Genomic DNA, 13,770 nt, shown 5'->3' on the forward strand with positions numbered 1-13,770 from the left:
AGCTCTTCCGATTCTTTCAGTATAGTATTTCGGTACAATTTACTGACGTGAAAGTCTTATGCCAAGAAAAAAGGGCAGAATTTCAGTGTTTAACTTCAAATGTCCAGAGTTTAACGCATTTTTCTCGCACAATAATTACAGTTGAGCAATTAAATTCTTGCACGTAATTAATTTTAAGCAAATTCAAGTTAAACTCCTTTTATTAAGTGGTACAGGACTAAATATGAGTAGTATTATATTTATATATCTCAAATTTTGTTTAATTTTATTTTAAATTTTTTTACATATGATTGATTTTAATTGGATATCCATATATTCAGAATCTTATTATTTTAGTTTGAATAAAATAAATCATACATTATCAATTAATAATTTGAAATATCTATCATTTTTCAGTAGATAAACCCGACATACATAATTAACGCAAATCAAATCGAACGGCTACCTCCAAGAGAGTCCTTGCAAAGAAGGAAATGGTTATCCAGACCAGAAGGAATTTGTTGTCGACTTCTCCACATATGTAACGTGACTAATATATACACTGTAAAACAACACTTAAAATTTAACAAGAATTGTTATATTCAAATAATATTTGTTGAATTCGCGAAATTTACCGCTACAGCATCACTTTTTTCTTTCTTTGTTTCTTGTAAATGTTATACACATGTTTCTACAAAATAAACTTATTTAGAAGACTGAAGTTCTTATTAAATTTATGAGCATATTTGGTCCGTTGCTTAAAAATATATGAAAATTTCTATTTGTCGTATCCGTATAAATGAATGTGAATATTTTAATCCATGCATGCAGCTGTGTGATTTGATCCGCACAAACAAGACATTATAAAAGACGAGGATGGTTACTAATACGAGCTTTTTCTTAATTAGAAATTGAACTGATGATAGTTATCAAAACATAGTTATAACCGTTGGTGGCCAAGTGATAACCAGCTTGCCGTATAATGATATTGCAAGTTGTAAGAGGTAAGAGATGATAACTGATAAGGCGTGTATAAATCGAATACCTTAACGGCTTGATTAATATAAAGGAGGTGTTTTATCTGTTTGCAATTACAAGTATCTACTCGAGGTACAAAATGTCTATTTTTAACCAACTTTATTTGACTTTGTTGTTGTTTCGATTAATATCTTGTAGAACCTGTTTAGACTACTTGCAAAATTAAGAACTCTTACACGAGGAATATGAGCTTGTTTGTCCCAGCTTTAAGTTGGGATTTAAAATTGTTTTTAACTTTAATTTCTGCATTAATCACATATCTACCATACTCGGGGTAAATCCTAGTTAATTGAATTCATTTATTTCAATTTGAAGAAAAGATCACTATTTAGTGCGCAATATCTTGTGTAACATGCTCTCTGTGACTACTCAATAATTAACCTTTGCGTAATAAACAAAGAATGCTTTACGTGTGTTTTCACTAGTATTACCTGGTATAAATAAAATGTGTCCTTGTAAGTCATCATCATCAAAATTGCCAGCCAAAAAAGACTTATTTCTCAGTTTCTTTGCAGATGGAAATTCTTACAACATTTATTGTTGTTTGTCTTGCATATTAGACATTCATGCACGCATGTGTTCATGATACGCAAGTCGTCCTGATCATTTCTTACCGGGAGTAGGTGTGCACTATAAAATTCAATATCAGATTTCATACAAAAATTAAATACAGCACTAATAATAATTAATTCTCTCCGGCTCAAACACATTTTTAACATCAATATTTAAAAAAATTCATGATTATTCTTCATTAATTCTTATATAAAATACTCCCTCCGTTTTAAAATGTTAGTCTTATTTGTCAAAAAAAAAAAAAAAATCCATAATATGTAACCTACTCTTTTTCCGATACAACTTTTCAAAATTTAGCTTTCAATTTGTCTTTCCAAAATTGACCAGTCATAATAGATATTTAATCCTCTCTTGAGATTTTATAATGTGAAACTTGGTTTTAGAGTTAATTTTATTAAATGCACTTAGCTGGTTTTTAAGATTTACAAGCATCAAATGACAAATTGGCCTAATATTTTGAAACGAAGAGAGCATCTTTAATAATATATAGATTATATTCTAATCTAATTATTCCGATTTCTTAAAAAATTTTTGATAAATCCTGAATGACAGATATCATTTTTAGTTGAGATAAATTAACATGTTTAAAATGGATATATAGAAATGAATTATCATCCAACATTTTAGAGACAGGAATCAAGATTATTCATATGCACTACAGTAAGCCATCACCAAGAAAGATACAGTAGGTATATGGCCCTACTCTCCTACCTAAGAAAGAAATGAGATGACAGCATCAAAAGATTTTAAAACATGCATGCACCATTCAAATGTCAATATCAACACAGCTTAATCACAACTAATTAAACATAAATGGAGTATGTTTTATTGTTTTTATATAATGAACTGTATCCAACCATTTCACGTTTCTTTACTTTTGATCAAACTGATGTGCTCATGCTTAGTCACTCTGAAGTTTCTTGTTTGGTTCTCAGCCTCAAGTGGACTTGAGTGGTGCAATGCTGCTGTCTTCTCTAGCTCGACTTGTCTCTTTCCTCGTCTTCCACAGCTCAAGTCTCTATATATACTTCTACCCGGACGTGCATGTATTCTCATCACTTTCTTAACTTAAAATTCTCTCTCTAAAGCTTTAGAGCTTAGATCAGCTATATATAATTAAATTACTCTGATCTAGTGATTTTCTACTAGAAGTTGGCATCATCAATGGCTTGCTTGAATGTTGTTAAAATGGTTAGTAGTTTATTCTCCATTTGTATGAATTTAGTTGCATGCTTGCAAGCCGACTATACCCGAAAATTGTTATATATTCGGTTTGTCTCCGTCTGGGTTCAAAAAGCTGCTTATTTCGATCATTAGAATCTGATATTCGGCTGTTTTTAGTGGAAAATAACTATTTTCGACCGGTTATCATTGATCGGTTTTATTTTCGCTTTTATTATTTTTGATCGAAAAATGGTCGAAAGTAGCTTACGGTCGAAAAAAGAAGTAGAAATTAGTCGCTTTTGTTGCGGTGGTTAACCTCTTTCTGGTTCCGAAAATTAGTTGCATGTATTGTCATAAATATAGAGAAACATGCACATAGTCGAATTTTAAATGAAGTGGATCAGTGGAGCAAAATCTACCTTCCAGTGCCAGTATTGTCGGGCAGTTTGTTGATGCGTTTGTGAAATATGTGTGACCGTGAATATATATTATATATAGCAATATTTGTCGTAAGTTGGTTAAAGAGTGAGTAAGAATTATTTAATTAATTATCTGATTATTTGTTCAGAGAAACATGGGAAAGGAGATAGTGAAGAAGAAGAAAGAAGAATGTACACTCGACGGTTCAGTTGATCGACACGGCAGTCCTTCTGTCCGCAGCTCATCTGGGAACTGGTTTGCTGCTATTCTCATTCTTGGTATGTCTCGGTTGAATTTACCCGCTTTTCTTGTAGTGAATTTACCCGTCTTTCTTCTAGTGGTGTAACTATGTTTAGGGCTGTTTAACGAACCGAGCTGTTCGCGAACAAGTTCGAGCTCGGCTCGTTAAGATCTCGTTCGGCTCGGCTCGTTAAGTTAACGAGCTCGAACTCGAACACAAAAAATTGTTCGTTAAGTAAACGAGCTCGAGCCGAGCTTTTAGTATGTTCGGCTCGAGCTCGACTCGAGCTCGCTCGGCTCGAGCTCGGCTCGTTAAAGCTCGAAAAAATGTAATATTTTCGGGTTTTTTTTATAATTTATATATGTTATTGAACTCAGAATTCAACATATAATTTATATATACATATATATATATATATATTTTAGTGATGTAACCAAAATTTCGGAAAATAATAATTTTATATGGTTTGCTATTTTAACAGTCAAGTAGAAGGTTAACTAGTACCGCTAACTAGTGTTTAATCCTAATTTAGTGTTTCAATATTTTAAAAAATATTTCTTACCGATCCAACCGTATGGATGTTAACATATATACATTTTAGTGATATAAACAAAGTTTAAAAAAAATTAAAATTATTTGGTTAGCTATTTTAAGAGTCAACTAGCGGTTTGTCCTTATTTTTTTCTGGCTCGGCTCGACTCGATTCGACTCGGCTCGGCTTGTATTTGTTAGCGAACAAGCTCGTGTTCGGCTCGTTAGTTAACGAGCCGAGCTTGAACACAATTTTTGTTCGATAAAAAAGCTCGGCCCGGCTCGGCTCGTCAAAAAAAAAATTAAAGCTCGGCTCGGCTCGGTTCGTGAACAGCCCTAACTATGTTTAATTGCCACAAAATAGTTAAGTGTCCAATTTTGTGATGATTACCTTTAACTTGGTACCTATGATTAGTATTCTTTAATTTGTTGCAATTACAGTGAACCAAGGGTTTGCCACGTTGGCATTCTTTGGCGTAGGAGTGAACCTGGTCTTGTTCTTGACTAGAGTCATGGGACAAGACAATGCGGAAGCTGCTAACAATGTCAGCAAATGGACTGGCACTGTGTACATCTTCTCTCTGCTTGGTGCTTTTCTCAGCGATTCCTATTGGGGTCGCTACAAAACTTGTGCCATTTTTCAGTCCATTTTCGTCGTTGTAAGTTGATAATTGGGTTCCTTTTTTCTTGAAATGTGATACTCCCTCTGTCCCAGCAGGGCTCTTTACGTTATTTGAGACTCCTATAAAGTATAGCTCTGACAGGTTTTTGTTGATTTGGTGTGTGTGACAGGGTTTGGTATCGTTGTCGGTGTCATCTTACATCTTCTTAGTTAGGCCTAATGGATGTGGCGATGAACACGTGGCGTGTGGGAGTCATTCCAAGTTCGCGGTCTTGATATTTTATGTCTCGATATACCTGATTGCTCTTGGAAATGGGGGGTACCAGCCGAACATTGCTACATTTGGGGCTGATCAGTTTGATGAGGATCATCCAAAGGAAGGGATCGCGAAGGTGGCGTTCTTTAGCTACTTCTACTTGGCCTTGAACCTTGGCTCTCTGTTTTCAAATACAATACTAGGCTATTTTCAGGACAAGGGAATGTGGGGGTTAGGATTTTGGGCGTCTGCTGGTTCTGCAGTTGTGGCATTGGTCTTGTTTCTTGTTGGTACCCCAAAATATCGACATTTTGCTCCTCAAGGGAATCCGCTTTCAAGATTTTCTCAGGTTCTTGTCGCGGCTGTTAGGAATTGGACTGTTAAGACTCCACCAAACGGAGAGGAGCTTTATGAAGTTTATGGAAAGGAGTCGTCGACTAATGGGGAAAGAAAAATACTCCATACGAACGGATTCAAGTAAGCCAAACAAAACTACCGTTCTATGAGAATCTAGTTTCTTTCCAGGAATAACAAATTTACCTAATGTATTGCTATGTATATTGGAAGCGCAGATTCTTGGATAAAGCAGCAGTTATCACGTCGAAGGAAGAAAATCTGAATAATGTGAATGATGATGTTCAAGATATTGATCCGTGGCGCCTTTGCACTGTGACACAAGTGGAAGAAGTAAAATGCATTCTAAGGCTTCTTCCAATCTGGCTCTGTACCATTCTATACTCTGTCATTTTTACTCAAATGGCCTCGCTTTTCGTTGAACAAGGAGCTGTGATGAAAACCACAGTCTCAACGTTTCACATTCCTCCAGCAAGCATGTCAAGCTTTGATATCCTTAGTGTGGCAACCTTCATTTTTATCTACAGGCGTGTTTTGGATCCCCTTGTAGCACGTTTCAAGAAGTCCTCGGGCTCCAAAGGGTTAACGGAGCTGCAAAGAATGGGAATCGGGCTTATTATAGCAATCATGGCGATGATTGCAGCTGGAACAGTTGAGCTTTTCAGGTTACAATACGCGAAGAACTCAGGATCTTTAAGCATTTTCTGGCAGATTCCTCAATACGTACTCATTGGAGCATCCGAAGTGTTCATGTATGTCGGACAACTGGAGTTTTTCAATGATCAAACACCAGATGGTCTGAAGAGCTTCGGAAGTGCACTTTGTATGACATCAATTTCACTAGGAAACTACGTGAGTTCTCTGCTAGTGACGATAGTCATGAGATTTTCTAAAAATGAGAAAATGCCTGGATGGATTCCGGGGAATCTGAACAAAGGGCATTTGGATCGATTCTTCTTTCTGTTAGCCGCGTTGACAGCTGCTGATTTCATTGTGTATCTCATTTGTGCTAAATGGTACAAGTATATCAAGGTTGAAGGAAGGAATGGAGGAACTAACAGAGGCGAAGACAATGATTTACGAGTATAATTCTATCCAACCTCCTGATACAAAAAATAAGATGGGATCTGAAAAGAAATTCGAAGGTTGCTGTGAAACTAGAGAAATCCAATTTGTACTTTCTCAAGTTGAGCAATTTAAAGAAGACAGCAAGATGCCTGCAAAAGGTGGAGAAGAACTTACTCTCAACTCTCAAGTACAGAATTCAAAGACACTGGTTTACTTGTTTTAGATAACATTACTTATCACATTGTTCATTGTTCTGTAATTGTAATTGTAAACTTTATCATTTAAGGCGTGGTACCGCAGATTCCAAACATATAAAAAAGAGCGAGTGACCCTTTACAAATTAAAGAAAGCCTGGTTTCTTGTCCCGTTGTTCATATCTCTGCAGCAAACTATAACTTGATCAAAATTGAAACTTAAAGCTAAATAAGCATGCTTGTAGCTTCGTAAATGTGTTCAAGTCTGCCTCATCATTTGGTACATTAAGCATTAAATTTAGAAGGTTAAGCATGTCTCGCAATTAAGATTCCTTCTTCAGTCCAAAACTCATCCAGCATCCAGAATGTGGCAACGAGCAGTAAACTGCAAAAAATAGCAACTAGGGACATTCAATTCAACCACACTTTCTTGTTATGGAAAATTTTTCTGGCACACGATTTGGCTGAGTTGTACGAAAGCTTTGACAAGCAAAGCGTTCAACCAAACTATCTCATAGTGAAAACTGGCTCTGAGTCTGGTGTCGGCTGACTTCTTCGAGTGTATTTCAGAAGCAAAGCGTCCGAAGAAAGTCCGGGAACACTCAGGTCCCTATACAAAATATGCATGATTTTTTTACGTATTCATAGAAATCATATAAAAGAGAACAAGTATTTCTGAAATAAGATGACGTTTACCAGCCTCTACAGTTGACTACACATAATATGTAAGAAAATGTCTAGGCTGCCAAAGGAAAGGATATGATACCTGATAAAAGGGTTTAGATCCCTCCACTCCCATTTTTTGTGCTCATTGAAAAGTGCAGCGAAACGTGCAGCAGGGTCACATGGTAGAGATGATATACTGAAAGCATATACCCATGTCTGAATTCCAAGTGTTTCTGTTAGAACTTCACCTTCCAACATGTCAAAGTTCACATTCATTCGCTCAGGAACTTTCCGTTCCCACTCCTTCATGAAATTATCCATCTTCATTTTTCCTCCTTTCAAAATTCCTCTAGCGAAATGCACACACACCTTTTGTTCATCCAACCTCCACAAACTGTCCCCCTCCACCTTTGAACCAAAGACTTGCAAACAGTGGCGGGCAATTTTTTGAGTAAACCCGTCTGATACCAGAACACCCACAACTTCATCTTCATTAAGAGCATCCAAGGACCAATCATTTAATATAGAATTTTGCAAAAGAATATTAAGAATTGCATCCATATAATTATCATCCACAGTTCTCCAGTATCCATTAATCTCAACTGCGGATAAAGCATTTAATGCTGTCCTCAATTCCTCATCACTAGCTTGTATCATGTCAGTAAGATCATTCCATCTATACAATCCTGTGTCAACGTCAATCATCTCATCCAGATCATCTGTTTCAGTCAACTCACCTAATTTGAGTGGATTCATGGACAACAGCAATTTTAGCTTATCTACTTTAGGAGCAATCTCAACCAGCTCCATGTTGCCTAGTGCCACTTTGATGACCGATGCGACAACTTCTTCACCCGTACATTTTTTAATATTGCTTTTATGGGGAAACTGATCAGTGGGGGGTATAAGTAATACAGAGTTGGAGTTTCCAACAAACTTTACTGCATAGGTCTTTGACTGGGTACAAAGAACCGCATCTTCATCTGGCTGGCCTCTTAAGCTTATCCTAGAAAAGAATTCCATCAAAATATTATTATCAGTGGTACAAAATAGGAAGGACTGGAAGCACAGACAAAAAACATGGAATAACAGTAGTTACAAACCTTTGGTCGAGAACATCAGGGAGAATCTTTTCATCCAACTCAAGAAGAATCATATCATCATGTGGACCAAAAAGAGGGTGATAAGCAATAGAGATTGTTGAATTGGGTTTTAAATTTATTATTGCTTCTGCTCCTCCATCACAACCAGGGTGGGATTGCTCCATCTATAGACCGCTTAAATAAGCAGACCTTAAACAACTATATTCTTTTTTAAAAGAAAAAGAGAGAAAACAAGATCATACTAGAAGTGCATGTAAGAAGCAGGGGAATCATAAGCATACATAGGTACTGAAAGTCTGAAACAACCCAAAAAGGCAAAAAATTGCCCTGTAAGAAACATACAGAAAAAGTCAAGTTCCAACAGGCTACAAGAAACTTTGTTAAATACTAGTACTCCCTCCATCCCAATTTGAATAAGCCTTATGCAAATTTCACATATATTAAGAAGTTTTAAATATAAGTAATGTAACTTTTCCACATCTTCGATGACGATCTACCCATATATATTATATAAACTCATAGAGAGGTTACACTGGAAATGACTAATAACAAGAAGTAATTTTATTACATTGAAAGAAGAGAGGGCCAATTAATTGGGATAAAAAAAAATTCTACAAAAGGCTAATCTAAAAGGGGATGGTGGGAGTAATTTGGTTAAATAAATTATGCTATCAGCTGCTAAAATCTTTATCCCTTCTACTGAAAATTTGACAATTGTACCAGTTTTTTACACTTTTAGTACTGAAATAAGTCAATAACAATTTTTGAATTGAGTGCCGATAAGAACCCCCTAAGAAGAGCTACTCAAGTGCCTTACTAATTACCTAACATTACACCTTATACACGCTAACATAACACAGACTATACACATACTCCTCTCTCACAAAAATGCATTCAATGATGTCGCCTTTTGCTCCCTTATTCTTTCTTCCTCTTCCTTTGGAAGTTATCTTGTATGTTGCCTTGCAAATTCTCTGAACTAATTACCCAGATCCCATTACAGCCTTCTCAAAGGTATTGCCCAGATCCCATTATAACTCTTTCAAAGGAAAATATTGCACTGGATATCCAGACTTAGGGGTCATTTGGCAAATCTGAAAGATTAATATATCTGAATGATCTGAATAAATCTGAAATCTGAATTATGACTGAATAATATTATTTGATAAATAATTTTTCATAATATCTGAATGAAATATTTTTCCAAATTTATCCATCTGATATAATAAGATTATTTGACAATTTTTCTTACATTATATCGGAATAAAACTTATTAACACAAAATATATATTATATTATAAATTTTAATAGTTGAAAAAATAGTCACATTCGTCATCCTCTATTCCAACATACGTGGCCTTGAAATTAGCAGATGCAAATCTCTTACTTGAGTATGTCAATGGAGGCACTTTGGAGTTTCTGGTGATTGGATGCAAAGAGTGTGAAGTAAGCAAGTTTACTTTTATGTTGATTGGCGGAAGAAAACATGTGGTTGTAATTTGGGGTTAATGGTAATATTCGCTTGTATGGATGAATCAGCCTGGTTTTTGAAAATGAGCGATTCAGCACTAATAGAATCATTCAGCCTACTCTAGATGAGGCCCAAACACTCTGAATGATATGAATCGGTCAGATTATGGATATTCAGCTGGATTAAGCAGTAAACAAATGGCCCCTTAAAATACGTAATAGCTATCACCCACACCAGCAATGCATATTACATGTGTATTACCCACATCCCGAATGCATATTGCATGCATATTACCCACATCCTGAATGCGTATAAGCATGATAAACAGCATTTTCTAACTGCATATTCAGTAATACCCCTTCTATGAATGCATAACGCATCAGTACATATGGCCACACTTTTGGATATCAATATTTCTGTCAGCCTTGTGTAAAAAAAGGCACTTCTGGCCTTAAGCCTTTTTTAGTTTCCAATTGCAGTTTATTAACCATACATTGCCATTTATCAGAAGAAGGAAAAAGTTTTGACAGTCAGTTAATTCAAAATAAACAAGATTGATTTTAAACTTGTAAGCAATCCAGATTTACTCCAAATTGAAAGTTATGACAACTGAATTAAACAAGTAAATGAAAAATACTCGCACCAGTTGCCACTGCCTATTCAAATCAGATCATTGCATATATTACAAGAAGTTCAAAATCCTATAGCATCTTTAGCAAGATCATTTCTAAATCTACCCGTTAAAGCTCGACCCCCCCCCCCCCCCCCCCTCCCCCCAAATCCCCAAACATGTAAATTAATCCCCCTTATTAAAACCTCATAAGTTCCTCGCAACATATATTCAAAATTCCAATACGATATATTATCTGCTTAATTAGAAGCTGGCAATGGGCTGATGTCATTTTTAGTTAATCGAAAAGTTGAACACTATGCTTTACAACAAAACAGAATCAGAATTGGGCTTTCAATAATTTACGAAACGAGGAAGAGCTATGTGCTTAAATTCACTACCTAAACCCAACTACAGAGCTGTACATTCATATACATACATCGATTCATATTTAAAAAAAGTACTAATCTTGGGAAAAAACCTAGAACTTTCGTAATTCAACAACAAATAAAAACGAATTGAGATACAATTATCAAAGAACAAGAAAAGTTAGCAATTGGGAGATAATGAAACACACGAATTTAAGGAACCCATAAGAAATTACCTTGAGTAGCAGCTTCAATTTGGTTGTTTGAACCTCTCTGATTGACCAGACCTAGAAATGGCGGGAAGTGAAGACAGAAGAGAAACAAGTGCGCGGGTTGAGGTTGAAATATCATGGACATGTCACATGTTCGACAAAGGAATTATTCAAGAAAAATATTATATCTAAAAATAGTTAAAAGAATATAATAAATAAAAAAGGACTTTTCATTACTTATTTAAATAATTTATTTAATCGCGTGTTATAAATTAATGGTTATCTTATAACTATATTATTTTAATTTCTCAAATTATATAAATTCCTTTTTCATTTATATTCTTGATTCTCTTTTAATTGTCTAAATTAGATGAGTAAACGGTAAACTAATAAAAAATATAAATAATAATATGCATATCAATTTCTGCTATGTATGAATGTTCAGCAAAATATATAAAATAAACTATAAAAAATAAAAGGAAGTTCTATGGAGTCCACAATTTTTTTGGAGTCCTGGAGTTCAAAATCCTAGCCATTCATTACATCTTAATCCAATGGTCAGTTCTACTTTTTATTTTTTTAATAAAAAAACAAACAGACCTAATATTGGCAGTTTAAATTGAAATCTGTTAATATCAAACGGCGTTAACATCATCCGTGTGGGTTGCTCGAATTCAGCACAAACAGTTACAAATTGTTGTTATCTTCTCTTGCAAAATCATCTTTATTCACTGCAGGCTCAGATCATTTTATCTTCTCGCCAGCAAATAATCAAATTCCTTCTTTGTTTTCCATCTATAGGACTCTATCATACTATGTGGGTGTTTGTCCGAGACTTTTAAGTCCAGCTTCTGGATTATAAGTTATAAGCACTTATTCGTACTGTTTGTGTAATAAGTCAAGAAGCACTTATAAAAAGCTAGGAATGCTAGCTTTTGTTTCAGTACTTCTACTTATTTCCCAAACACTTTAATCACTTATAAGTCTTATCCTGCTTCTAACTTTTACTCCACTTATTTATTTTAAGCAAGAAGCACTTATTTTAAACTCACCCAAACGGCCCCATATGTTTCTGTCTAGTTTCTGGATTCTTATGGAGATGCATATAGTACGTTGATCAAGTGGAGTACGTCGATTCTTTTTTCTTATTTTATTTGTGATTTTGTTTGATAATATTTATCAATATGATTTCTTTTCATCGATTTGATTTTGTTTTTTTAGTAATAATCGTAGTCTCGAATCGTGATAAGATTTTATATTAGAAAATGTTGCATTGTACTGCAGTATTATATAGTTATATGTTCTTTAAGGATTGTTCTGCATAAGTTGTTTTACATTGTACATGTATCTCGTCTTTTAGGTGTGTTCGCGCTACGGTGAGATTAAATTTATCTATTTTCTAAAATCTTGCAGGTTCTGCCCCTCAACCCCATATTAAGAGTTCAGACTCAAAAATCTCTAATCATGAATATGATGTGCATCATATTGAAAGCTGAAAGTCTGAAGATGAAATTGGACATGTGTCAATGGAGTCAAGCATGGCAGAATATAATAGCATTGAGGAACATGAAAGACATTTCGTTTTATAGTTGTGCTTTTTTACCTACCTGTTAATTATCATTCAGACTATAATTATAATTAACTTCTTTGTATTTACCCTTTTGATTTACTTTTTATATTATGTTTTGGGTGGCATTGGCTTTTGTCTTCGGTATTCTTTTACTTATTTACATTGTTTGTCCTCTACAATATTTTATTCACATATAACATACATCATCAAGAAGACAACAATCATTTTGTAAATTTGAAAAAATAACTATGTTGTAATTATGGAAAATGCCTTGTTCTACACTTTCATTTGCTTTATGCAGTGCAGAACATAACAAAATCGATTAAAATGTACACATGTATTAGGAAAACTAAACAACAATGTTGAAGTAGTTCGATCCTTATATAACCTTTTAAGGGGTACAAAATAGTTAGGCTATGAAACCTGAAATATTTATGCCAAATGATCTGCAAGCTAATGTTCTGCATGCAGAACCAATGTTTTGTACTTTTTCATTTGCTTTAAGTAGTGCTGAACATAACAAAATCGATTAAATGTACACATGATTTTGGAGAACAGAATAACAATGTTGCAGTGATTAGATCTTTAGACCCTTTTAAAGGGCACAAAATAGTTAGCCTGTCAAATTTGAAATTTTTATGACAAAAATTCTGCAAGCTAATGTTCTGCATGCGGAACCAATGTTCTGGACAAACAATTAACTCATAATTTTCACGTATCCATGTTTTATTCCAGCAAAACAACAATTCAGAGGTAGGTAGATCCTCATCACCCTTTTATTTTTAGCAAATAAATGAAACCCCAACTTTAAAAAAATACATGTTCTACAAATACATAACATATATGATTTGTTCTGTACAGGAGAATACATGTTCTGCGCATGCAGAGAACAAAGTAATACAAGACACAAGCGAAAACTTGCTACTAACCATCCATTTTAAAATTCAAAGCTCAACATTACTCTAATTTTTAGAAACACGTTCTGCTCCACTGAATTTGATCTCCTCGGACCCATTCGGGAGGCCCAGAACATTATGCTCGACCATCTCATTAATCATAACTTTCCCGGCTGTTAGGTTGAGTGAGAAGTCCTTGCTATCAAATGCATCCACTACATTATCACCAAGTATGTGCACATAACAAAGCATCAGAAATTCTAACAGTCATCCAAAACTTGTTGCCTTGACCCATTTATTCTGCGCTGCTGATAAGTTTAAGAGCACTTCGATCATAATCGATGGCGTAAACTTCTTTTCTAAGTAGCTAGAGTATGATCTGACCTTTTTACCCTTAACGGTGCTCCTCACAACACCCTTCGCATTGTTCCTGT

The 13,770-nt window shown here is 34.8% G+C and overlaps 2 protein-coding genes across 6 annotated transcripts; one reads left to right on the forward strand and one right to left on the reverse strand.

Moving 5' to 3' along the window:
• Positions 1 to 2,495: 2,495 nt before the first annotated feature.
• Positions 2,496 to 6,595, forward strand: LOC108196440 (protein NRT1/ PTR FAMILY 7.3). 2 transcript variants are annotated; one of them, XM_064081417.1, is made up of 5 exons: positions 2,496 to 2,636; positions 3,323 to 3,452; positions 4,388 to 4,605; positions 4,739 to 5,301; positions 5,397 to 6,540. In XM_064081417.1, the coding sequence occupies exons 1-5, from the start codon at positions 2,550 to 2,552 to the stop codon at positions 6,265 to 6,267; spliced, it is 1,869 nt and encodes a 622-aa protein (XP_063937487.1). In that variant the 5' UTR covers positions 2,496 to 2,549; the 3' UTR covers positions 6,268 to 6,540. The 2 variants fall into 2 exon arrangements, with proteins under 2 accessions (XP_063937487.1, XP_017219216.1); XM_017363727.2 differs by lacking the exon at positions 2,496 to 2,636 and adding an exon at positions 2,643 to 2,781 and having other exon boundaries at positions 5,397 to 6,595.
• Positions 6,596 to 6,642: 47 nt separating this feature from the next.
• On the reverse strand, positions 6,643 to 11,022 carry LOC108196441 (uncharacterized). 4 transcript variants are annotated; one of them, XM_017363728.2, is made up of 4 exons: positions 10,895 to 11,022; positions 8,210 to 8,373; positions 7,207 to 8,112; positions 6,643 to 7,050 (listed from the first exon to the last, which is right to left on the reverse strand). In XM_017363728.2, the coding sequence occupies exons 2-4, from the start codon at positions 8,371 to 8,373 to the stop codon at positions 6,948 to 6,950; spliced, it is 1,173 nt and encodes a 390-aa protein (XP_017219217.1). In that variant the 5' UTR covers positions 10,895 to 11,022; the 3' UTR covers positions 6,643 to 6,947. The 4 variants fall into 4 exon arrangements, with proteins under 4 accessions (XP_017219217.1, XP_017219219.1, XP_063937488.1 ...); XM_017363730.2 differs by having other exon boundaries at positions 8,210 to 8,414; positions 10,895 to 11,020; XM_064081418.1 differs by having other exon boundaries at positions 8,210 to 8,383; positions 10,895 to 11,014.
• Between the last annotated feature and the right edge of the window lie 2,748 nt (positions 11,023 to 13,770).

The sequence above is a fragment of the Daucus carota genome, chromosome 7 (genome assembly GCF_001625215.2).
Source record: "Daucus carota subsp. sativus chromosome 7, DH1 v3.0, whole genome shotgun sequence".
NCBI lineage: Eukaryota > Viridiplantae > Streptophyta > Magnoliopsida > Apiales > Apiaceae > Daucus > Daucus carota.